A 24378-nucleotide genomic window follows, 5' to 3' on the forward strand; every position below is an offset into this window, starting at 1 on the left:
GCTGCCATAGCGCCGCGCTCCCTCCATGGACACGGGTGCCGGGGCCTGGGCGGGGCCGGAACCGCCGCCATCGCAGCGGGGCGGGCTGAGGGCAAGCTAGGCGGGCGCCATGGCGGTGGCGCGGGGCGGTGCGGAGCGGTACTTTACGCGCTGGTACAAGCCAGGTACCGCCGGGCAGAGCTGGGGATCGGCCGGGAGGGACTGGACCGGAGCGGGGCGGTGACTGGTGTTTGTGCCCTGTTGCAGACGTGAAGGGGCGGCCGTGCGAGGACTTCTGCGTGCTGCAGCACTCCAACAGGCGAGTGTCGCTCCTGGGGGCTTAGGGTGCTTCGGCAGCCGCCCCGCCCGCTCCCCAGGACGGGTGTGCGCCTGCGGCCGGCACAGAGCCGCCGCGTTCTGGCGTTTCGGAAGCCTCCGTCTTTCTGTAGCGAATGAGTCGCCGCTTTCTTCCGCTCCGGGCCGTGCAGGCGGCGTACCGAGGGGCCGGGCCATCGCCAGCTTGCCCGCCCGCTGCTCCTCCTCTCGGCGCTAGGTGGGGAGCAGCCGGTGCTCCTGCTTTTTGGCCGCAGGGTTGTTAAACCAAGGGGCATGGCTCCTGCCGGAACGCCTGGAGGAGCGGGGCAGGTGCGAAATACGGGAGTGCCTAGGTTTTTCTGGAAGAGGGGAGGGTGGGAGAGCGGCAGATCTTAGCCTTCCTGTATCTCTTTTCAGTTACGGCTCCAATAAGAACAGAGGAGCTTGAACTGTCTCCCCACACACCACGTTGCTCAGCAGATGTTTATAAAGGCCCCCGGCAGTATTGGTAGTGTTGCACCCCCTCCTGCTGAGAGGTGCTTCGTCTTCAGTCACAGACATGCAGCCTTTCAAGGGCTTCTCTGTAACAACGTTTAGAAGTCGTGTGTGTAACTTGCTTTCTAGGAAACTAATTACCTCCGTTTGAACGTTCAGCTTTTTCTATATGCATCTTAATTGCTTTTAATTACACGTTTGTGTGCCCCAGACAGTGAATGCAAGGTAGGAAATAAAGCATCAATCAGTTTCCACTCCGATGTAGCTGGATATCCAGTCATTTGGAGTATATCAACTCTGTACCTGGTGTAGGCTCTAACAACGTACCTGCCCTTCCCCAGCTCCTGCCCTGCTGCTGCTGAAGCCTGTCATCAGTGCAGGGTGGGTGGTGGCACCGTGTTTCTCGGGTGTTGAGTCCCTAAGGGAAGGACAGAACTTAACTACTGTCTGTGCAAAAACTGTCAGTGCCATTGCTCATGTGTTGAGGGACAATGAGGAGGTGTCAGTCATTCCCAGAGGATTTCTTGCTCCTGTTGAAGAATTTGGAGAATTGGGGTGTTCTTGGCACAGGGCAGAACTACCATTTGCTGTGGCCTTCAGAGCTGGGGCTTCTCTGTGGCTGCTTTATGCAGCTTGCTTTCTTGTTCTTTGGGAACAGAAACCCAACCTGGGAATAACAGGCCTGACAGCAGCAAGAAAGGACACCCTCACATTTGCACTATGTACTCAATATGTCTCAGTTGTCCAATATAAACAACAGTTTAAATCCTGTTGATATGGGGGAAATAAAAATATAAACATTTGTTCAAATGTCTGTAAAGATTATTTTGCCAATTTGAATTCTGAAATATCAAGGCCCTTAGCTTCTACAACAGCTTAGCCAAATGCTCTATGAAGTATTTCACCATTATTACATGTGGAGCTGTGGCTCAGTCTGGTCTTTCTAAGCAGTGTAAAATTCTCTGTTGATTTTTTTGTTTTGCCAGGTCTCGGCTCTAATAGGTGACAGCTCAAATAGGTGTTTTGTCATCTTAACCTGGGAAGGAGGCTAGGGTCAGGAAGAGGTAGTTGTTCTGGTCCCTTTGAGCTGCTGGGCATGCGGGAAGGATTCGTCAGGACCCAGCTCCCTCTTGTGGGGAAGCTGCGCAGCAAGAACTTGCAAAGAGGAGTGCAAGGAGATGGATGCAGCATCCACAGGGAAAGACCTGGTTCTGTGCTGTGGTTTTCTCTGCAGTTAGCGTTCTGTTAATTCTGCTCCTTGCTCTAGGTTTTAAACTCTTCTTAAACAGAATAGCTTCACCTCTGTTCTTTTACTGGCAAGTTCTGAGCTCTTCAGGTTTCTGCATTCAGCAAGGTTCTAGCCCAGGTATGAAGGTGGACTGAGTCTTTACAGCTGGGCTTGTTTCAACACCTCCAGTTTCATGACAAGAAACGACCCTGCTTTAGAAAAAGATAAAACGCAAGCAGCAGGTTAACTAAAGCTCAGCTCGCCAAAGGATACATCTGCTGTAACTATTCACCACTAACAGTCTTTAGCTGTTCTGAGGAAACATTGCCTTGGGTTACATTTTCTGACAAAAGCATACTGTGCTTCACTTGATCATCTTCAGTGACTATCTACTTCAGCCATCAGCAGACAAGTGAATCAAGTATGCTCCTGTGTGGGATAACACAGGATAGAACAGCTTTAGCTGTTTTAAATAAAAAGCTGTGGTTCTGTTTAACAAAGAAGTGTACAGCTTTTGATGATCAAGTCTGGTATCATGGAATAAAGCACCTTCTGTGGGGGTTGTGTTAGGTCAGAATGCAACTTTCATTTGGTTTGGTACAGTAGATGTCGAAGATGCCCTGAAGAGAGTGAGTCTGATTTGATCCTGTATATGACATTTTTGTAAGGGGGGAATTAAAATTTGTCTCCGGTCTACAGCCAAAAGTTATCCTTTGTTCTCCTTTATTAGCTCAGATAAACTGTGTTCTAAGTTACCCTACATGATCCTCATGCTGTCCCCCTGACCTGTCTGTCCTTGCTTCCACCCTGAGCCTAGTAGGTGCCTGTCCTGTGGCTTGCACTGCAGTAGGCTGAGCTATCAGCTTAACTTTCCTGCTAAACTGTAAAGGGAAGAATATTGTGCTATAAGGGGTGAAGGCAGATAACAGCCTTCACAATACTTAAAGTCTGGCTAGGAGTTTGGAGTAGGAGCCCAGATGAAGCAGTATCATTTCAAATCCCACCAGTAGAGGCAGAGAACTGTGTGGAGCTTGCTTAGAGCATGGCTTCCAACAACTACAGCATAATAATTACATTTCCTTTTGCAGAATCTGTGTCATCACCTTGGCAGAAGCCCATCCTCTTCTTCAAAGTGGAAAAACAATTAAAAGCATTAATTACCAAATCAGTGCCAACTGTAGCAGACTCCAGAATAAAGTCTCTGGGAAGTCAAAAAGGGTATGGCTTTTTGGTTTGGTTAGTTTTCCTTTTAATCTCTCACACTGTGAAAATTTCTGTCCTGTCTAGGCTAGAAACTTGCCAAGCTACCTTTGCATTCTGTTCTAAAACAGCTCCTCCATGGTTAAAGAATTTAGACTTTTTCCAGAGGTGCTTGCTTAACTGCTCCAACCAGGGCCCTACAGCACTCCTACAGCACAGGTAGCTTCCAGTGGGGCTGAAACCAAGGCTAACAGATGTGCTAATCATTTTTTTTCATCGTATACGAGGACACTTAAACATCACTGAGAAGATTAAATTTGTTTGCCACCAAAATGCTGAGGATTTGGAGACTACTGTTTTTCTCAAACAGACCTAGAGAGCAGATGGGCTAGTTCAGTGTTTCATGGTAGGCTTTCAAATATGTGTAGCTTAACCTGGTTATACTGAAATTAATGGTGGTGTTTTTCTCCTCTCTTCCCTGATTTTAATCCACAAGAAATTTAATTATGACTTAATTTGTAAGATCTTAAGCTTCTCTTTAATTTGTGTACATAACTATGTTGTGTCTTCCCTTCTACAAGGAAGCACAGCAGTGTAACTTGCAATGACTTGTTAACTATCACACTGCCTTGCTTTGTTCTGAGCAGCTTACAAACTTCTGTGGCTGCTGGTAATCCTTTAATAAGACCCATGTAATTAGAAGTATATATGTGTTTGTTTCATTTTCAAATACAGGGAGCTCAATTTTTAACAGAACTTGCCCCTCTGTGCAGGATATCTTCAACAGATGGCGAGGAATACACCATTTATAGGTAAAGTTTTTCTCTTTCTCTTCTTACTTTGACCTACCTTGCGCTTCTACTGAATGTAAACTCTTTTTTGTAGTTGTATACGAGGACGACTGATAGAAGTGAATGAAAACATTCTTAGCAATCCCACTATTCTGCAAGAAAAGGTAAGACACTTTCTTGCTTTGCATTTTGCAACTTTTATTTCACTGCTAACTTCAGCATTGCTTTTTAGCCATCAACTGAGGGATACATCGCAGTGGTTCTACCCAAATTCGAAGAAAGCAAGAGTATAACTCAAGGACTTCTGACGCAGAAGGAGTACGAGGAAGTTTTGTTGAAACGTCTTAATTCTTCTTCATGAAATTATTAGTGACAGAGTTATCATCTGTATTTGATAGTAAATAAGCTACTTTTATTGTATGCTGTAACATTCACGGTATTGAAAGGCCTAGTGCCTGTTTATAGAAGTGGAACTTAAATGATTGATTCATACAAGAATAAACCAGTTCAAATAGTTTGTATTTTAAGATTTGCTTTCTTTTTTCTCTGAATTCTAGCACTACAAATTTTTAAATAAGCACAGGATATGTTGGAGAGTACTTATGTTCCACAGGCAGCTTTGTTTCTGCTCTGTGCAAGCATAATACATACAAAAAAATTATTACATGATTTAGCCGTCACTTAATTTAGGTAAACTAATACAAGATGGAGTTTGACAAATGTGAACTGAAAATAAAAATGCAATGGAAGCCTATATACAAAGAGCATACAAACTAGAAAATACGTATTTCACACCAGGTTGTATTTTCATGGTATCCTGACGTCAAATAGCGCCCTTTGTATAGAAGTTTGCCATAATCAGTATCTACTTTCTTAAATTTTAAATGGCATAATGTAAAGTCTACATAATACTTCTGTAATTCTACATAAAATTCAAATTATGCTCAGGAAGTTTTAATAAAAAAGGAAACAACTGCCATCTACAAATAAAGAGAGTAAAAGAAAAAGGGTTTGAGGCAAGACTATTAATCACTTAGAAATACACTTTTGGAAACATGAATCAGTTCAACAAGATTAAAATTCAGTGATGCAGCTATTGAAAGAGTTCTGGCTTTTTTATTTTTTTCCTAGAACTACTTCATTGCAGGTGTAACTCACAACTAAGATAAGATTTCAGTGCTTTAGGCCACAGCCCTTCAGACTACATTCCTGATTCTGCTTTATCCAAATACATAGACTGAAATAGGCCAGAGATGAGTAAACAGACTTCAACAGCAGTGTTACATATAGCATATGCAGCACAAGGTTCTTTACGTAAAATGTCTATTAGCAGCGTCTTTGGGTTGAAACATCCATTAAGACATTCATAAGCATTAATTACAAAACCAGTATCAATAGTGAGCATAGGAAAGGCATTCACATTACAAAAATACACAGCAATTAGACCAGTTGGTGTTGTAATTGCCAAGTAAAGGGACATCTATTAGATGTGACAAAGGTCAACAGTTTTAATTCAAATTAACCTGATTTGACTTTCCACAAATGAAAGCAATATTGAAAATTCACCAAGTGTTATTTTCAGATGGGTGTTCCTGCATTTCTAAGTGCTCCTAATTACTTGCTCTCTAAAAATGTCATGCTTGTTACATGGTTTTCTAAAGACTTGATGCCAAATGTTTCAGCTCTCCTTTCTGGTGTATGTGCATTTGTACCAATCCGTATTCTGTCTTCTCTCCATGGTGGAGCAGGTTTAAGGCAGCCATTTCCTGCTTTATTCTGCACAAATTAGAAAAAAATTAAAAAATTAAAAGATTTCTAAAGAAACAAAAACCAGCAACAACAAAAACCCCAAAACCCAAAATTGAAAACACTGCCAATTAATTAACCAAGTACTCACCTTTCTCAGCAATTTGCAGCAAAGTGGAAGAAGCTGGCATAACAGAGTCATCACGTTCCTTGTTTTCAGAATGCACGCATCAACCTAAACAAATAAGAGTAAGGCCACGCATTACTAGGCATTTTTTTTTAATGCATGAGATGATAATCTATTTAAAGCTTCAATAAGTAATATTTGCCCTTCATAAATCCCTTCTAATCAAAAGGCTTTGCCTACCCTTTTTGAATGTAAATAGTATGTGTAAGGCAACAGCATCCCTTCTGTTAACCCAAGACTTGAGCTAGGAAGTAGAAGGGAATGACACATCCCAGGAGAAGAAACTAATAATAATATTACATTAAACAGTAATGTAGGTGTCTTGGAGAGAAGCTGTTACCATCTAAGTATGATTAGTCACAATTCTTCATGTTTTTGCTTTATGTTTTGTGAGTTCTGTGATTTAGGAAGCCATGCATCATGTAAGTTTACCTTAGGAGTTACAGTAAAGGCTAGCTAAATTTTGGAGCATTTGAGTTTATGCCTCAAGTCTAACACTCAGCACAGGTCACAAGTCTGGGCCCTTGACAAACATTAGTTTGATAGCAAATTATCTGTAGTGATACATCACCCTGTATAAACAGATTGGGGCTCCCACTCAGTTTAGCTAGAGAGTGTAAACCAAACCAAGGAGTAGCCCTGAGGTGCTCAGTTTGGACCTGAGCGGCTCAGATGCTGTTGCCAGTTTCAGTCCCTGCTGTAAAATTGAAACATCTTTTCCATAGCTCATTAGAAACAAACATCCAGGTGCACAGAAAATGGTCTTGCTCACATCGATCATACTGAAAAACGCCACAAAACAGTAGCACCTGTGTTGAAGAAAACTCCCGCCCGCGATAAGACAGTGTGGTATGCTTGCACAACAATGTAAAATTTTGTACTTATTAATTTTTATAATCCTCTGTCAATCCAGGAAGTTCACCTGTCATGGACTGTTTCATATTTTAGCAGGAACATAAATTAATAAGTTACTATATTTCAAAAGCACTTAGGTCTCACTTTCAGGAATATACATCTTTTTTAGCTCACCTTTGTAAATGTAGCACTTTTACCCTGAACAGAAGCTTTAGCTGTCATCTGGAGCTGCTTGCACATAGAGATCAGTTTTTCAGCCTCCAACAGAAGCAAAGGTTTATCATCAACATGTACCTGAAATGTGTTTCAGGAAGACAAAACCACTGTATTAAAGACTCTGAGATTAACTTAATGGGAAGACAGCGCAACCAGCTTTTAGGCAGTCTTACAAGTGCTGAAAGCTGAAAAGCTGGTTTTAGAGGCCATACCTCACCTGATCAGAAAAAGCATGAAGAGCTGAAGCAAGCTTTGTGCCCTCTGTAGCAAAAATCTGAAATGCAGAGAAAGCATGTTAACAAAATGAACCACAATAAAAGATGAGGCTCTTTTCCTTTGTTGTTTTAATAGCGTGCTATAAAGTAAAAAGGTAGCCCAAAACATCAGTAAGAGTTGTATACATTTATAGTTAACAACTCAGCAGTTTGTGGCTGACTTCTGAAATAACAGGCTACACTACTAATTCTCATTCTCCCAGATAAGTAAAGTATAAAGTCCTTTACATATTAAAAAAAAAACCAAAAAACTGGCTTCCGATTATTTTTTGCACTGTAGCAGCTCACAGGAGTTTTGTGGATAGATGACACCTGCCATTTGCTTATTGTCTTGACAAAGGTAACCAGCCTCCTGTTAAATACAGGCATGTACTTTGGAAATACCATACCACATTCCTCCATTTGTGCCCTTTTCTTTGTATTCTTCAAACTTTTACATCTTCTTTCTTTCCCCTAACAATACTGCTGCTCAGACTAGGATGGAGTATCCATAAACACTATCAGGGACCGAGCTGTGACACAATGAGTATTACTAATGCATGGAAGTGCACTATATTTGCTATAAAGCCAGTTTGCTATTCCTACTCCAAACTGGAATCTCTCAGTTTAATGGAGACTGGAACACTGAAAAGCTAGCTAGCTGGAACACTGAAAAGCTAGCTTTCAGAAGTATGCATCAGAGTTAGGCTGCTTGAAATTTACAGATCTACAGTTGCCAGTCAATGCATGGCACACTGCACCTATGTGTAAGGAATCAGAGAGTAAGGTTCATGGAATCACAGAATGGTTTGGATTGGAAGGGACCTTAAAATTCCAAACCCCCCATCAGCAGGGACACCTCCCACTAGACCAACTTGCTCCAAGCCCCATCCAACCTGGCCCTGAACACTGCCAGGGATGGGGCAGCCACAACTTCTCTGGGCAACCTGTGCCAGTGCCCCACCACCCTCACAGTAAAGAACTTCTTCCTAATATCCTTACATGTCCGTGTAAAAAGTCCTTCTCTAATTTTTGCATAGGCCCCCCTCTAGGTATTGGAAGCTGCTCTAAGGTCTCCCTGGAGCCTTCTCCAAGCTGAACAACCCCAACACTCTCAGCCTGTCTTCCAGTGTGTTCTGCACTGAGTGCGTAACTCCTGTTTTGTTAAAAATACCTCAGCTTGATGAAATAAATCTTGAGTAGTTTTCAGAAGTCCTTCTCCTCTGTGGAAAATAATGAAAGAGAATGTATGACATGTATAGACTGCAGATTATTTTGCCTGCTACTTGCACAATTTATCTCTCTCATCCCATTCACTCTACTGAACTGTAAAGCATCACCCTTTTAGAGGATACTATGCGCAACAATAACTTACTACAGGAATTGCATTTCAGAAATATAAACACTTCAGTGGCGAGGGCACTATTCAGGAACAAGCAGTGGTTCAGTTCTCATCAACTGAACAAGGACAGAAATCTGTATCTCTGGCATACTGGGATAGTAGGTAAAAAAATCCCAAATTCTTCTCTCTTCTTAAAAAACCCTAAATTCTTCAAATAAAAGAGCTGTCATTGCATGGGCAAGTTTCAGAAGAGCACCTTTCACTACAACAAAGATCAGTAATTCTATCTACCGATATATGCCTGTGCTTTAATTCCCTTAATTTTGAATGTATTTAAGAACATGTTCCTTAAAAAGTTTTCTGTGCCCAAGAGATACTTAAATAGTTGTTCTGCAACAAAACAGATGTTTAGCACTTAACCCCCCTTAAATTTATTATTAAGCAGCTTAGAAATGTACAAGAACTTACAAAGTGTAAGGACAGAAATTACAGCTCCTTTCTGAATGTGCCCCAATTATTACACTCTGAAAAATTAAACTGTCTTATTTCTCATAAACATTGTTACTGCTGCTCTTCCCACCAAAGCATGTTGTATACAGTGTAATTACCTGGTAAATAAATACATGGAGTAGGCCATACTTGACATGCCTTGTCCATGTTGCACAATCTCATTCTCCTGATCCTCCCATTTCTCTGTCTCAGAATCCACATCAGATGTGAGCAAATGCAATTCTAATCCAAGTTTTGCAATTTTTGCCTGTTCCTGTAAATGACAACCATATTTCTGGCACTTGAAAATATATTCTTCAGACAAAATTAAAAAATTAAGGTTTTTTTTACTAAAATGATGGCATCTTACCTCAGTATCAAGTTTGACTGGCTTTAATGCTTTCAGATTTGCATTGTGCTTCTGTTTCAAACAAAAAATAGTATTTTTAAATAAAATAAATTTGTAATCATTTTAGTAACAGATCATAAGAGGCAGCGCTATACTCAAGAGACAGACTTTGCAGGTGAGTTCCAGTGGCTCAGACAAACTTCCCAGTAGAATCTGACAACCTGTTCTAATCTGGCTGTCTTCCTGAAATGACGTGCAAACAGGGGCTGTGCCTACAGCTACCCCAAGGTTTTAATGAAAAATCTCTTCCACAGTTCTCAGACTCTACTTCCTCATTCAGAACCATCTCTTCTCCTTACCCTCTAAATCCTCAGTAATACTTAGGAGCAAATAAAGTCTTAATCAAGTACTACTGCACTAATCTTTCCATCAAAGATGATACTGATGTAACAGGGACTTGGAGGTTGACTAGTAGCAAGCTGATATAGCGTACAACCAATGTAAATGCTAGTGTGACCATGTAGCTTGTTATTCTGTGTCACTTTGTTGAACTGGCTGGAAACAAATACTGACACTTTGGTCTTTTGATGGGTCTCCTTCTTTCATTTAAGCCTTGAAATATCTGAAAGACCCATCTGGCTGCAAGCTAAATATTGGCTCAGACTAGACAGTAATTAATGGTGCTGGTGTGAGCAGACTACCTGGTAAGGCAGAGCTTGCCCACTGAGTAACATATAATACACAGTAGTGCACAATTTGCTTTGGATCAATTTACATGTAGAAAGCAGTTTCTGGCTTTGCACAGTGACAGCACCAGCACACAGAGACAGCAAAAACTAACAGACATGGAAGCCACAGTCCACATTCAGAACTGCTCTGGAGTGCAGAGGAATGGAAAGTACAAGCTGGCATCACAATTTGGAGAGGTGTGAGCTACTGCAGGAGGTTGGATGCTAAGAGCACAGGACTGAGATCCTTGTCTGACAACCTGGAAAGAGCTGCTATTCAGTAGTGGGAGTACTTGGGCAAATTAAGTGCAGTAATACCTGCAAGGGGAGAAAAAAAACCACTATTCAATGTGAACAGCATCAGAAATAAGATCCAGGTACCATCTCCATCTCTCACTTCAACAGTTTGAGCAAAAATAAAGTACCACTATTGAAGTTCCCACTGCATTCTGCTGCTCGGTTCAGCTTTCATGCTATTTGTCTTTTTCCATACCCAAATTTTTAGATATTCTGAATCTTATGAATATCTTCCCAGATTAGACACTGTAATTCTGCCTATGTATTAGAAATGCTGATCTTGTATCAAAAGATTTCGCAAAACGAAAAGCTTTTCTGTCCACAGATAACTAAAGAAATCCCAGGATGTTTCTCACATCTGTAGTTTTTTCCATTCTGGTGTTCACTCACACACTGTTTGAATATGAAAATTGGTAAAAATCAGGTAAGAAGTTATTCTGCTTTTAAAATATGATTTGACACCTAATACTATAGAGAAAAACATACCTGTGCATTAAGCACATACATGAATGATCATTCCTGCTCTGTCCTCAACTATGACCCTTGTTACCAGCAGACAGCACAGTCACAATTACACAGAGGTAACAAAATATGTAACCTAGTTAGATGAACGGAAACACTGTGGCTCCTGTGCAGGAACAGCATAGGCATTAGCCAGGTACAGCAGACCTCTATGATGGCAGCAGGGAGAGAAGAGACAGTACTGGAAGTCACAGCACTGGGATGAGTGACAATTCCAAAGGTTAGTGCATCTGTTAGGCAGAGAAACTACTTCTTTGTGAAGGAATCTGTTGTCTTAAGAATGTAATCTATATTTCCTTTCCACTGTCAAACTGTGTATTAATCATAACTCCCCCAAATCTATGTATCTTGCAAAATTCAAAAGGTGGCAGCAACCTGCCAAACAACAAAGCAGAACTGCTTAAATCCTGGGAACAAAGTTAAAAACAAAGAATAAAATCAGATTACCACAATTTCTTTTCAGCACGTTACAGTGTATTCTTACTGTTTTCATTGTAACAATGCATTTTTTATTGCATAGCATGACACTCAAGTACATGGTAAAAAAAAGGTCGTATTAATGAACAGGAATTAAAGCTCATGTACAACCTAAGCATACAATGTAACTAGTTACCCTACTTTTCAGGATGCTTGCTATTAATTTAATAAAAGTTGACAAAGTTTGATATTTTACTGTCAGCCATTCAGTCAAGATGCATTTCACCAAGACACTGCTATGTCCTCATCAAGGTGTGACACAGAAAGAAGTCAATTATTTAATAGCAGATATAAAGTAAATACAACAATTCCAAAAGCAACTTACCCCTGGTCTGGGCAGTGACAGGTAGACACGCTTCTCTCCTATGAAGAACACACACGTTTACAACATAATTTGTATGCAAAATTTAATCTATGGGATCACAGGGTTTTACTTCATCCTCCCTTAAGTCACAGTACTACAAAAGCCTATTACTTACCCGTAATTTCTCATCTTTAAATATTCCGGAGAATTCCCTCACTGTCTCGTGCTTCCAGAGAGAGACAAGCCAAGAACCCTGAGCTGCTCTGATTGTATCTCTCAGCAACTGGCAGTTAAGAAAGCTTCTTGGAATTTTTTTCCTCAATTCGATTTCTAGTCCTCTGCATGAAATCCACAAGTGAGTGGGACTGAGTAGCTATCACTACATGCACTCATTTTGTTGCAAAGTACAGAACATACAGTGATAATTCCACATAAGGCTTTTCCTGGCATGGGTTAGATGGTCTGAAGTCTGGAGTAGGCGATGCCTCTAGTGAGAAACCTAGGCAGGTTTTTTTCTAAGTAATGATAATAAAACTCTCATGTTGTACTGTGCTACATGTATCCTGTGTGCACTGTACTTTATAAAGAAAAAGATTCTATAGCATTTTACACACATACTGAATTATTCCTTATATCCCCAGGAGCCACAGATATTCCAAGTCTGAGAAAAACAAATGGAGAGAAGAAAAACCCCAACCTTTTAGGTGTTACCTAAAAGTGGGTAAGAATTTATCAGCAAGAGGAAACAGTGCCTGGGCTAACAGCCTAGGATTAGAGCTCCAGTTACCAGAAAACTTAGTATCTCTGAAGACTTGCATTTACTAAAGTAGATTCAGGAGAGCAAAATCTGCTAAATAAAATAAAAATAAAATAAATAAAACCCCCTCAAAAGTTAGTGAAAAACAGATTTTTCACCACCTGAAGAAACAAAGGGCTACTATAATGGATATCAGTACCAAGTTTGCATACGGATGACGCGTCTTGACAGACAGAAGGACAAGCAACATCCCCCTCCTACAACTGCTATTTCCTCCTCTTGTATGAGCTCCTAGAGAAATTCCAGTCTGAGCCCTCATAGGCCGGTTCTCCTGTGCATTCATGAATTTTTTTAAGTAAGCTCTTTATCTCCTGGCACCACAGAAAAATCATGAGCTCCGTGTCAAGGCAACTGACTCCCTAAAAAACATATCTCAGTAATTAACAAGTGAACCTCAATCCTCTTGGGTCTTCCAGTTTTCCACTTTCCAGTAGCCCCAGTCATGCTTTTCCCTTCAGGGTGTCTCTATTTCAACTTCTAAATCTTGCTCTTGACCTCAGTTCTTATCAGAAAGCAGGACGGCTGCAGCCCTGCTTCACCCTTCTTTCTAGAACTCCTATTTCTAGATTCTGTTCTGTATTCCCTATTCACCAAATACGGCTCTCCCAAATCCTCAGGGTCATCGAACTCCTCTCAAAACAAGTGGGCAAAACAAGAGGAGGGCAAGAAAAAGCCAGTTACCTTCATACATAACTCTCTCACTCCTGGCCAAGCTACTAGGGAGCACTTGGGTGATTATTCACATTCTTCTCCAGCATGTCGAAACCAAGAAGTTAGGAAAAAAGAGACTGTCTGACAGCCAACAGATGGGATGGTACTTTCCTTAGGTGATTCATCTCAAAGTGCAAGAGCCTCAAAGTTAAGTATCTAACCTAAACCTTCCAGCTGACAGAAGTCGCTCTCGCAAGATGCACAGCACTCTCCTCAGCCCAGACCAGCCATGCAGAGATTCAATTGCCAACACTGTGCAGAATGGGCCTCCTCACTGTTTTAGATTAAGCAAGAGAAGGCAAACTCAACCTCACTGTCCCATTCTGCACAGCACAGAGGCATTTTCAAAACTCAAATGAAGGTTACTGGGCTGTGGTGTGCTCACCAGCTTCCTCCAGTCCTACATGCATATGCACCCCTCTCCCCAAGCCAAGCCCATTTCAATTTGGGCATGATCTGGTGCAATTACATTAAAAATTCAGTAAAATGTTGCTTCATCTCCAAGCTAAATCTGGTGCTCTATCCATGTGAGATTTGAACCTCAGCATGAGAAATACCTAATTTGCTGATAGGAAATAAACACTGGATAAGGAGTTACGCAATTGCACATAACAATAAAGAAATCAGTATAAACAATGGGAATCTAGTATAATCAGAAAAATGTTTCTTTTATTTGATGTGTCCAGCACATTTAGTCACCACTCAATTTTTGCCTCTTAAACTGTATTCTGAACTCTCTAACAAAGCCAAACATTTATATTGGTAGTACAAAAATACAAGGTTTTAAACTGAGGAGAAAAAAATATATACCTTCTTATTTAATACTATCTTTTCTTACACACAATCACAATTCTACTAGAAATAAAGCACTTGTTACATTTTAGTCTGTAAAATAAAGACACTTTTACCAACGTTAACATTAAGATATGTATCATAGTTACGAGAAGAGGAAAATCTTACAAAATATTGTGAAACTTCACTGTGTTTGGAGACTAAAGTTTTGTGAATGCCACTCTTATAATCTCTTAGCAAACATGTATTGTAACTTATTTATTGGGTCATCAGTCATGTTTTCTAGAAGAAAAAGTGCTGAAAGTGGCAAGGTAGACTTAGGATATTTCCTGGAAGCAAAAAGGTGGAAGTATTTAGGTGAGATTTTTGTCTTTTTTGGGGCAAGAGTCACTCTGATGTCCAACAAGAGAACACAAGCAGGCAGAAAAGAATTAGCTGACAATACAGAAGAAATCTTTGTAGAAGATGGGTGGACATAAGAGACCAAATTCTTTCTAAGGAGGTAACTGACAGTTAATACGAAACAATCCAGATTCAACAGGAAGTCCCTTACTAGGCTGGGACACGATACAAGGAAAACAGACATGATTTCTTAAGCACCGTTTTGGCAATACAAGACCTAATGCACCCAAGGCCATTTAAAGAACACAAACTGTCCTTGCTATCTATCTTACCAACAGTGGTATCAGAACACTTCATGCTGAAAGACAGACTGAGAAAACAAGAGACACTCACAAGAGCAGACTCATCTGGCTGTGCTAAACAGAAATCAGTCTTCACTGCAGCCAGGCCCACATACACTAACAGCCTCCAACATGCTCAGCAACACCTACCCATTCTCTTCTCTCTCCTTCAAGCAATGACACTGGGTTGCTTTGTGAAATGATGCTTTAAAGAAACTGTAAACTACCACTAGTGGAAAATGGCTGTTACCTGCTGTCAACAACCACAAGAGGAAAGAAAGTTACTGACTAGAGGAAAGGCTGGGAATCTGTCCCAGCATTCAAGAACTATTTGGTTGGAAACCAAGTACATGTTTTGCTGTGGCTGCATGATTCCCATCCTATTAAGTACAGTAATATATACATGTATATGCACACATGCACACACATATAAAAAGTTTCTCATTCAACCCTGCTAGACTATTGTATGAATATGAAAAAAATCACATAATTAATGGGCAGTCCTGCAAATTCCAATTTATGATAATAAATTAATATTAGAGTAATACTATATTTTAATTTACATTATATAAAACATAATGCTATGTTTAAATTAAGTTAGTAGGTCCTTGGCTCTGAAAACAAACAGAAATCCCACTGAAAGTTAAAAGGCCCGTAAACAGGATCTCTGACTGCTACACATCTTTAGATGGCATTCCAGACCAATGTGGACAAACAAGCAGGATAACAAGGATCATGTATTTCTCAAACACATCAAATTCCCACACACCTGCAATGCACACAAATACTGTAAACCCACTCAGAATTTCTATATATGTTTTCCTTTTACAGGTCTGCAGGCTCAGACACACATTCATCTAGCAACCAGCAAAACCAGTTTAAGATACTGCACCCCATGTCTGGTTGTTAAGTGCCCTCACAACAAAGCTGGCAGAAAAGAACTGCTTACAGAAAAAGCTGATCAAGCACACAAAATAAACTCTAAAAACAGAAAAAAGGTCTCACACTAACAGCAATATGAATATTGTATCATTGATGAAGTGTCGTCTAACCTGAATAAGGATTTACTTTTTGTGTATCCTGGATACAAACCCGAAGTTCCTGTATTTAACTATATCTAAGCTTTTAGACCTGAGTGATTTTCTTAAAAATACAAGACATTCAGTATTATCATATATTACATTCTACCTGTATGCAATTACACTTTGAAGACTGAAACGAACACGTAGCCGCAATAAATATGACAGGCTACATAAAGACATCATCCAGAAAAAAATTATGTTAGATAAAAATGAAAAACAATATGGTTTCCATTTAAAAGTAAATTACCCTATGCTAAAAGTAAACACAGACTTATTTTCTTTTTAAGACTCCAAGGTTTTCTTCTACATGTTGTACAAATACCAGTAAACTTACCAACCAGAGAAAATATCCCAAGAGTGTGCAGTCATCAGAGATTCCATCCACGAGAAAGGACAGCAGTTTAAAAATCAAATAACTACATTCACTACATTATGAAGTGAATACAAGGCAAGCTGACAGCATAGAATATATATATATAGCTTTTCCCCCAGAAATACAGGAAATGAATTAAAAATGTTACACAATTTAAGTTATATCTTCACTGCAATACACTGGTATACCCTAGACAAGCCGAAAGCTGGGATAAAAGCCCTACATCCCTAATATTTGGACACCGCTGGCAAAGAGCAGTGTGGAATACTTCTGTGTGTTTGGAACAATTCCACTTGATATTACTAATCACAGTCTAGGAAGTTAAACATACCTAATTTTACACAAATCAGACCTTTAAATTTTTAGCTGTTTTTCTTTGGAAAAAGAAAAATCCGAGAAGCACCCTAATTCAACATCTATACAAAACCAGTACATTTGTGTACGGCTACCTAGATTCCACACTGCCATACGGGATGTGGGACTGTCTATTGTGCTCTTAAGAAAACCACACTTCCTGAATCACACTTGCAATTCTTAGACTACATGTTCTGAAAACTGCTTTTCTATTTCTACATAGCATTCTTACCTCTTCTTCCTTCGAACACATCATTGATTTCTCTTAACAACATGGACATGTCACTCAGTTGAGACTCCCAGGCCTCACAGAACACCTCGAGATTTTCTTTTGCAATCTTGCTAGATGGATGTAATGCCAGTGTTTCTGCAGCAGAAATTATCTGGACAGAGAACAAAATATTTGCTATTTTCAGTCCCAGTACACAGTGTTGCACATGAATTCACAAATGCCTTCACAGGCAAACCACAGAATTAAACTGCTACTGTTACGTCTATAGTGTATTCATCTGACACCTGTGGGCTTGAGGATCTTCCTTGTGCATTCATTTAGCTACCACCCAAGATTAAAGTGTAATTCTTTCTCAGTACTGTTTTGAACAGCTCTACATTGGGTCTTCAAAAAATTCACACAAGTAATTCTTATTGATTTATGTCCAGTAGAAGCGTCCAGATAAAAGCTAAGCATACCTGTGGGCCAGTGACCTGAAAGGTATCTTCTGCATGTATGCATGTAATCTCGAGGGGCTCAGTTCCAGAAACATGCCTCAGTAAGCGACACATCTGAATATATTTCATAAATTAAAGAGAGAAAGGAATGGTTAAAAATATGCTTTCATTAGCAGTGAGGAAAGGTGCACATGCACAAAGACACGCACACAGAGCCACAAGGCTATTGATGGTCCTTTCAGAAACTTGGAGACCACACAGCTGGGTGTTTCTCAGGTAGCATTTGCAATAAAAACAGGGCTAAATCCTGACTTGGAATGCGTAGAACACCACCATGAGAAAGAAAAGTCTTAATAAACAAATAAAAATAAACCAACAACAATTTCACGTTTATGACTGAATAAACCTGAAAGCTAATTAGGCACCTACAGAACATGGAAAAATTGTAGCATAAATGACTTCACCAAAACAGGCTTACTCAGCAATTAGCAGCCATGTGGAAAATTCAGGCTTTCATCACTCAGGGGAGTGAATTATCTTTGAGCAAATCACCAGCAAATTAGGGAAGAACTGTTTCCTTCCACAGTAAGTAAAATGTAGTTTTGTTTTGTTGGCTTTTGGTTTTTCTTGTTAACAAGATTAAGAGTGAACTTTGGCCTGAGAAGGAACATTGAAGTTTTCAGATCAAAAGGAGCATTTAAAAGACAGAGACAGCATATATGAAACTAATGGCACTGTCCATCATCAAAAATGCTACAAGGCCTCACACAGAAACATTATTTACTCTCATAGTTATGCCTGGAAAAGAAAAGAAAGAAAAAATTGTTGTCTCACTGGAACACTACTTAAGTCACAGAAAAAGGAAACAGCAAAGCTGAAATTTAAAGTCCACAGCGTTGATTTGCCAGCCCCAGAAATTCAAGGGTGATGCTTCTGCATATTCATACTTCTGGGATGAATCCTCAAGCCCCATACAGTATCACCATTTTTTTTTTAGAAATTGGTAAGATTTATATGCCATGAAAGTACAAGTGTTGGCATCACCATGTTCCAGATCAAAGTGATGGATCTCTGCATGTCTCCTACTGGTAGAGGTACTTCTGCTCATCTGTCAGATGAGAGCAACACATGAGATACATGGCAGTCATCCCCTCCACAGGCACTCCTAGAAACCATGATCTAAAAGCCACGATCTCTCAGTAGTCTCAGAAGTCCTATTTGTTCACGTGTGTGAATACTACGCATATGAAACCGTGTTAGTACATAAAACATATACACTGCTTTTCACAAAGCAGAAAGATTTTCAGTGGCCCTCTTGTCTGACAAAAGCTACACAAGATCTTCAAAACAGTCAAGTTCACTGCATTAAGAAACTTAACCCTACATTCCCAGTGCTCTTAAAACACGTCTTCAGATTCAGCTGTTGCTGAATGCCTACTGCATGAAAGAAAAAGGCTATCATCTCTATTTGGATCTAGAAACCTGTTTTTTTAATGATTGTTTTAGTCACAATATATACATAAGGATTGAGGCTAGATTCAGGAGGAAAATTGAGTATGGCTGTACATCCCTTCTACAACAACTGTATGCCACAGTGACACCTCTGGCTCAGACCCTACCAAGAGCAATACAAAATTCAACAGTATATCAGGAAAATAAATAAACATTATAAAAGCACAGACCAAAACCTTCCTAAATAACAGATTAAGACAAATCTGGCCACTCATTTTCTAAGTGCCTTACAAAATGAAAGCAGCTGTGAACTCACCTCAACAAGTTGTTCTTTTTGCTCTGATAGCTTGCAAGTATATTCTGCTACAGCTTCAAGATTTCCTTCTACTCCTGTGATTTTTAATGCTTTGAGAACCATATGATCTGTATGGTATTTTAGCAGATCTGCTGCCAAAGATGTTGCTGCACTGTGAACCTTGAGAAGCATTAAAAGAAGGAGAGATAAGCCATGGGAAGAAAAGAAATTCATCTACTACCAAGTAAAATAAACTTAAGAGACAAGCTGATTTTTCCAAGAAACAAAAAATATACTGCTATGAAAGCTCCTATACAGCCTGCATATTTTCTGGGACTTTAATTCTTCAATTACTGTTCAAATGACAAAGATAAACTCCAATGCACTCAAAAAAAAACAACCCCCACAAGTAAATATGGAGAGAAACAAAAGGGCAGCTGGGTAAAATGAGGACATGAAGTTATGGCACTACTGCTTTCCGATAATGCTACAGCTGGGAGAAAACCAGGTGCATGAATTTGTGCGGCACAAAGTTCAGTGTAAGCATGGCACAAAGGCTACTCGTCATGAAGAACACACATTGAACCGCGGATCAGACCGAAGCCACGCAGTATCTGAGATTATAATATATTAGAAATTAAGTTCCTATGAATAAACTGAATTCTGAGTTATGCAAAGAAAAAAAAAAAAAGTCAGCTTGTGACCTGGCCTTAGAAAAATAAAAAAGCATCTTCTCTGCAAGGAGACTCAAGCCAGAGATGGATCTTGAAGAAGTCTCACTCTCCATACACTTCTGACAAGCAAGGAGAAGCGTCCCATTGAAACACATCCCTAAATCCAGATCCACTGTCAGACCCAAGGATCTGCTGAAATCATGCTGTGACGAACTCTGCCTGACAACAGCTATCAGTGACAGCTGCTTCTAGTTCAACAGTGACTAGTCATAATAGGTTTACCTGTGACTGACTTGACTTAAAATCAGCCCATTTTAAAAACGTAAGTGAAACCAAAATAGTGACCTTTGTAGAAACAGCAGAGCATTCTTTTGGTCGTAAGACTATTACAATTTTTGTATTAGTACTCTCACTTTGCCAGACTGCACTGAATATACAACTTGGTTATTCATGAAAAAAGTTATTTTTCAAGTTCTTATGAATACAGTGAGCTTGAAATTGCACCACTGGTGGGCCTCAACTGTGTAGATAAGAGAGTATTTACTAGAATGATACGTTGGGGGGTTATTCCACTGGTCTCTACCCTATTTTATCCCCTTCCCCAGCAGTACTTCCTCTGCAGTCCAGAATTAAGGTTGGGGTTTTTGTTTTGTGGGTGGTTTTGGTTTGTTTTTGTTTTCACACAAGAAACCTGAGCTGTTGCCTCAAAACTTTCTGTGACTGTTTTCTAGAGACAAGAGAAAAGCTATGACAACCTGTTATAAACTATTTTAAAGCATTGCTCGCATGCCATTAAAAATCAGCACAAACCACTAATATCAGAAATGAAGTCAGGTCTGAAGAAAAGATATTTGCAAGGCTTGTAATATTACAGTAGGAACCGGCAATTCTCATTTATATATAGCCTACGCAGAGATTACTTTTCATCAGAGAGTCTTTTCATCCTGATCTAAAAAAGAAATGAGCTTCTACTTAATGCTGTGTCTCACTGTTAGAAAAATCAACTCAAGGAAGGAACATACCTTTTGTTTCTTACATAAAGTGACAGAGATGGGAAAGAACTACTTTTAACAGGGCTGTCTTGTGTTCTTAGCCACCCAGGCTCTCTTTAGAGTCACAGTACTTCAATTTCACCAATATAGATCCTGGTTTCTGGCTGATACACTGCAGCACTCGAAGTCAGACTGACAGGACAGTCCTCCTTAGCCACATACAGAAGCACGGCTACTCTGAGATCAATCTAATCACTACACAGAGAACAAGGAAAACAACATAATACTCTAAATTTACTTCTATCAGTAGCATGAATCCTGTGTATTTTAAAAAAGCCTTTAGTAAGCAAACTTTCATGCTCTACAGATCACCAAAGCAAGTCATACAGAACTTAGGATTTGTCATTTAGAAATCCATACCCACTCACTGAATTTGCTCCATTTCTAAACCAGTGTACTACATTTTCCCCTGCATTGCTTTCAATATGGAGCTACACCACAGGGGACAGGTAAGCCACTGTTTTGTATTTTATGCCATCTCTGCTGGTTTACAGAAGGTAATTTTCTATTATTGTCACCTGAAAAAATTCTTAAAGTGTGGTAAATGTGTAGTCTTTGTTGTGTAACATCTGCACAAATAGAAACCTGTGGGCAGGACAATAAGGTAAGATTTACATTTATGGAGCTCCAAGAAAATACAGGGTATTAATGACTTCTTCCACATATCATATTCCAGCCATGTTTGGTTTTATGATCTATGCAATTATATAGTCACATACTATTTTGACTAGGAATCTTCCCTCCTCAGGCAGCACACAGGAGCAATGTTACTCAGAAAGGATGATCTTACAGTTAAAGCAGCTGAATGCCACTCCAGAGAAGCTCTGCTACTGCCTTCCTACATAATACTGACTGAACAAAAAAACCATTAATCCAAGTGTACTAATTATGTACCCTCCATTTCCTGGGAGCCCAACACACTGCCTGACAGCAGAAGTGCAAAACACTTAACTGAAACTGAAATAGGTTCAAAGCACTGTTCAAATCTTCAGGACAGCTGCAAGAATTACAATCCAGAAAAGGAAATTTCTCATTCTACCCCTATTAAAAAATATGCAGCACTGTTTTTTTGAGCAATCATGGTTTTCCAGTTACAGCAGCTTGAGAGTTCAGTCTAAGCAAGTTCACCATACTTCCCTAACATCTTTACACTGTTCTGTAGCCTAGTATTGAAACCCTCACTGTTCTTAGCTGTCATTTCTCCATCTGTTGTCTTACTGTAAAGGAACAGTAATGTGAAGCAGTTATTGCAAGTATTTTGAAAGCTGCCAGAAACTAGTAATGCTGTATTTGGCTCAAATCTGTAGAACAGACAAGGCAGCAATGCTATTCATTAATGGAGAGGGGGACAGATGAATGCACACACATGTCACTGATCAGCAAGTGCAGTCCATCCCATGTACCAAATGAGGCAGCTATCTCATATGTGTATGTAAGTTGACATCTAGCATGCTTGCATTTAGGAAAAAAATGATTTACAACAGGAACATACAGAGCTGCCAAATGTCTAGAAAAATACCTGAGCGTAAGGCACTATCATAACACATTTCTGCTATAGAAATCAACAGAAGAGGTTAAGTACAAACAGACAGCAAATGTGATTTATTCATTTAAGCACACACTACAAGAAAAAGTATTTAAAACAGTGATACATGCATCCCCAGGGAAAGTTTAGCCTTTACATTTAAAGTAGTGATTATATACATAGTACTTATGTTCAAACACTTACCTTTTTTATTGTTGTCAGTTAGCAAAGAGACTACGTATCTAACAGATTTCTAAGCATTTCTAGTAAGGATACAGAAGACGACTGCATACCCGCTCCCAAATGTAATTCTGATTTAGCTACTCTTGTCCATAAATAGTTCCTATCTTTTGAGGGTACATGATCCTATTTTACAATTTCATATACAACAAGCAAGAAAGTCACGCTTTTATTCAGTTTATGCTTGCTTAAACTAAACTTACCTCTCTTTTAAGTTCATTCATGCACTGGCATGTTTTTAAAATAGCTACTTCCAAGTCTTCCATGAGATCCTTTGTCTTCTGGTTTTGCTACAAGCCAAAGAAAGCAACAGACAAAACATTATACAAATACCCCAGCAAATCTCACCCTCAAATTATGTGTCATTACTTCAAGTTGCTTTAGAAGACAGCCTTTCCTTTCTGGATGTAATGTTTTAATTCGCACATCTTACAGGTATTCTACTTGAAAAAGTCTTTTATAGAAACAGCTATCACCAAATCAAATCTAAAACTAATAGTGATCCAAATTAACTGACTGTTTCTGCTCAACAGGAGTTTATTTCTAAACCTCACTGAGCTTTTCTTTTTTTTCCATGAAATTCACAACTTCCAAAATTCTTCTATCTAAACATCCTAAAGGACAGCAACAGCTTAAGGCAATTTTTAAGTAGTTTTGAAAAGACAAAGACCCTTTTAAATTAAAGTGGTACCTAAAACGTCATACCAAAAGTTCTATACTTGACTAAAAAAAAGGTTACTTAAAGCATCCTTGTAAGACTGTAGATCATTGTCCATATAACTTAAAGGAGTACACTAGACTACAACATTTTATTAAGGTAGCTTCAAGACAGAGCTGCCACTTCTGCAAACAGCACCTACCTATGGAACAACCCAGATGCCAAGAGACACACACTGGGAAAAGAGTTAAGTAGCAGTAATTTTGCATTCTTCCCTGAAATATATCGGAAACAATTATCCTAGCTGGGACTGTTAAACTAGCCATAGCTGAAAAAAATATTAGTGTCTCAGAGTCTAAATTAACATAAACATACACAGACAAAATGTGTGTAGGTATAGACATGCATACTCTCCATTTTATTTAAAGGAAAAATCACCCACCCAAGCAAATATGGCAAGTTTTTCAGGTATTCTTATCTGTAAAGCTTTGTCTCAAAGCTACTTATCTCTCAAATTTAATGCTTTAAGTGATTTGTGTAAGTGCATTCTATGTGCAACTTTTTTAAAACACAAAGTGAAGGAACTGTCTAGCCAAAATATGGTTACAGGAAAACATAAATCAGGAGAGTATTTTGTGACCTTATGAGCTCAAACATGCACAGGAAGGATATCAGAAGTATTTAAAATGAAATGAACAGCAGTAGGTTATCTGTTTTGCTCCAGCTTCATTAACATACAGTAATACAAGAAAGAGCAATCAGTGATGTGAGTCAAACCTAGACTTGAGACTTCTGTTTAAAAACACTCTTCACTGAAGACTCACAGTTACTCTGCCTGCTGAAAGGAAGTATGGTGAGCAAAAAGGGAGACAATACGGCACTCTAAGAGCTCTACATATCACCCAGTTCATGTATCCTAATCAACAATCCAGCCTGAATTACATTATGTCCCTCAGAAAATATTCACCCTCTGATGAAGCTGATGGTTATTCATTAATGAAAACACTCAATGCACAAGCACACATGTGCATGCCCAAATATTTTCATGGATCGTATATATGCATAGTCTTGCACTAGGCCCTCATTTCTATCACTTGAAACATGGCATGTGTACTATTTAGAGGTGACCATTTTCTACCGGTAACAGAACTTTGAAATACCCAAGTGCACTGGTTTTGGCTGGGATAGACTTAATTTTCTTCACAGTATCCGGTATGGTGCTGTTTT

The 24378-nt window shown here is 39.5% G+C and overlaps 3 protein-coding genes across 5 annotated transcripts in view; 2 read left to right on the forward strand and 1 right to left on the reverse strand.

The window, feature by feature from the left end:
• Positions 1-24378, forward strand: part of LOC130606589 (dynein axonemal heavy chain 5-like) — a 459050-nt gene that overhangs the window by 362721 nt on the left and 71951 nt on the right. The window lies entirely within an intron of this gene.
• ABITRAM (actin binding transcription modulator) lies at positions 105-14572 on the forward strand. 3 transcript variants are annotated; one of them, XM_057423097.1, is made up of 6 exons: positions 105-164; positions 247-298; positions 3106-3235; positions 3953-4029; positions 4103-4172; positions 14480-14572. In XM_057423097.1, exons 1-6 carry the CDS (start codon positions 110-112, stop codon positions 14531-14533), a joined length of 438 nt encoding a protein of 145 aa, XP_057279080.1. In that variant the 5' UTR covers positions 105-109; the 3' UTR covers positions 14534-14572. The 3 variants fall into 3 exon arrangements, with proteins under 3 accessions (XP_057279080.1, XP_057279079.1, XP_057279081.1); XM_057423096.1 differs by lacking the exon at positions 14480-14572 and adding an exon at positions 4241-4535; XM_057423098.1 differs by lacking the exons at positions 247-298; positions 14480-14572 and adding an exon at positions 4241-4535 and having other exon boundaries at positions 110-174; positions 3028-3235.
• The window catches only part of CTNNAL1 (catenin alpha like 1), a 54716-nt gene continuing 34736 nt past the window's right edge, over positions 4399-24378 (reverse strand). The window contains exons 8-19 of the mRNA XM_057423091.1: positions 22697-22783; positions 19024-19182; positions 17277-17369; positions 16819-16969; positions 11796-11833; positions 9468-9518; positions 9217-9371; positions 8441-8489; positions 7230-7286; positions 6971-7090; positions 5906-5989; positions 4399-5784 (exon numbers count right to left, since the gene is read on the reverse strand). Coding sequence (XP_057279074.1) covers positions 5623-5784; positions 5906-5989; positions 6971-7090; positions 7230-7286; positions 8441-8489; positions 9217-9371; positions 9468-9518; positions 11796-11833; positions 16819-16969; positions 17277-17369; positions 19024-19182; positions 22697-22783 — 1206 coding nt within the window. The 3' untranslated portion in view covers positions 4399-5622. The remainder of the gene's footprint in view (positions 5785-5905; positions 5990-6970; positions 7091-7229; positions 7287-8440; positions 8490-9216; positions 9372-9467; positions 9519-11795; positions 11834-16818; positions 16970-17276; positions 17370-19023; positions 19183-22696; positions 22784-24378) is intronic.

Source organism: Pezoporus wallicus, unplaced genomic scaffold, assembly GCF_028554395.1.
Source record: "Pezoporus wallicus isolate ANWC-B61680 ecotype Strahan unplaced genomic scaffold, APGP_CSIRO_Pwel_v1 contig_749, whole genome shotgun sequence".
NCBI classification, from domain to species: Eukaryota; Metazoa; Chordata; class Aves; order Psittaciformes; family Psittacidae; genus Pezoporus; species Pezoporus wallicus.

Coding starts and splice junctions, on each gene's coding strand:
- ABITRAM (XM_057423098.1), top strand. CDS start 110: ATGGCGGTGGCGCGGGGCGGTGCGGAGCGGTACTTTACGCGCTGGTAC. Junction 175..3,027: donor TACAAGCCAGGTACCGCCGG/GCAGAGCTGGGG, acceptor TCCCACCAGTAG/AGGCAGAGAACTGTGTGGAG. Junction 3,236..3,952: donor TCTCTGGGAAGTCAAAAAGG/GTATGGCTTTTT, acceptor TTTCAAATACAG/GGAGCTCAATTTTTAACAGA.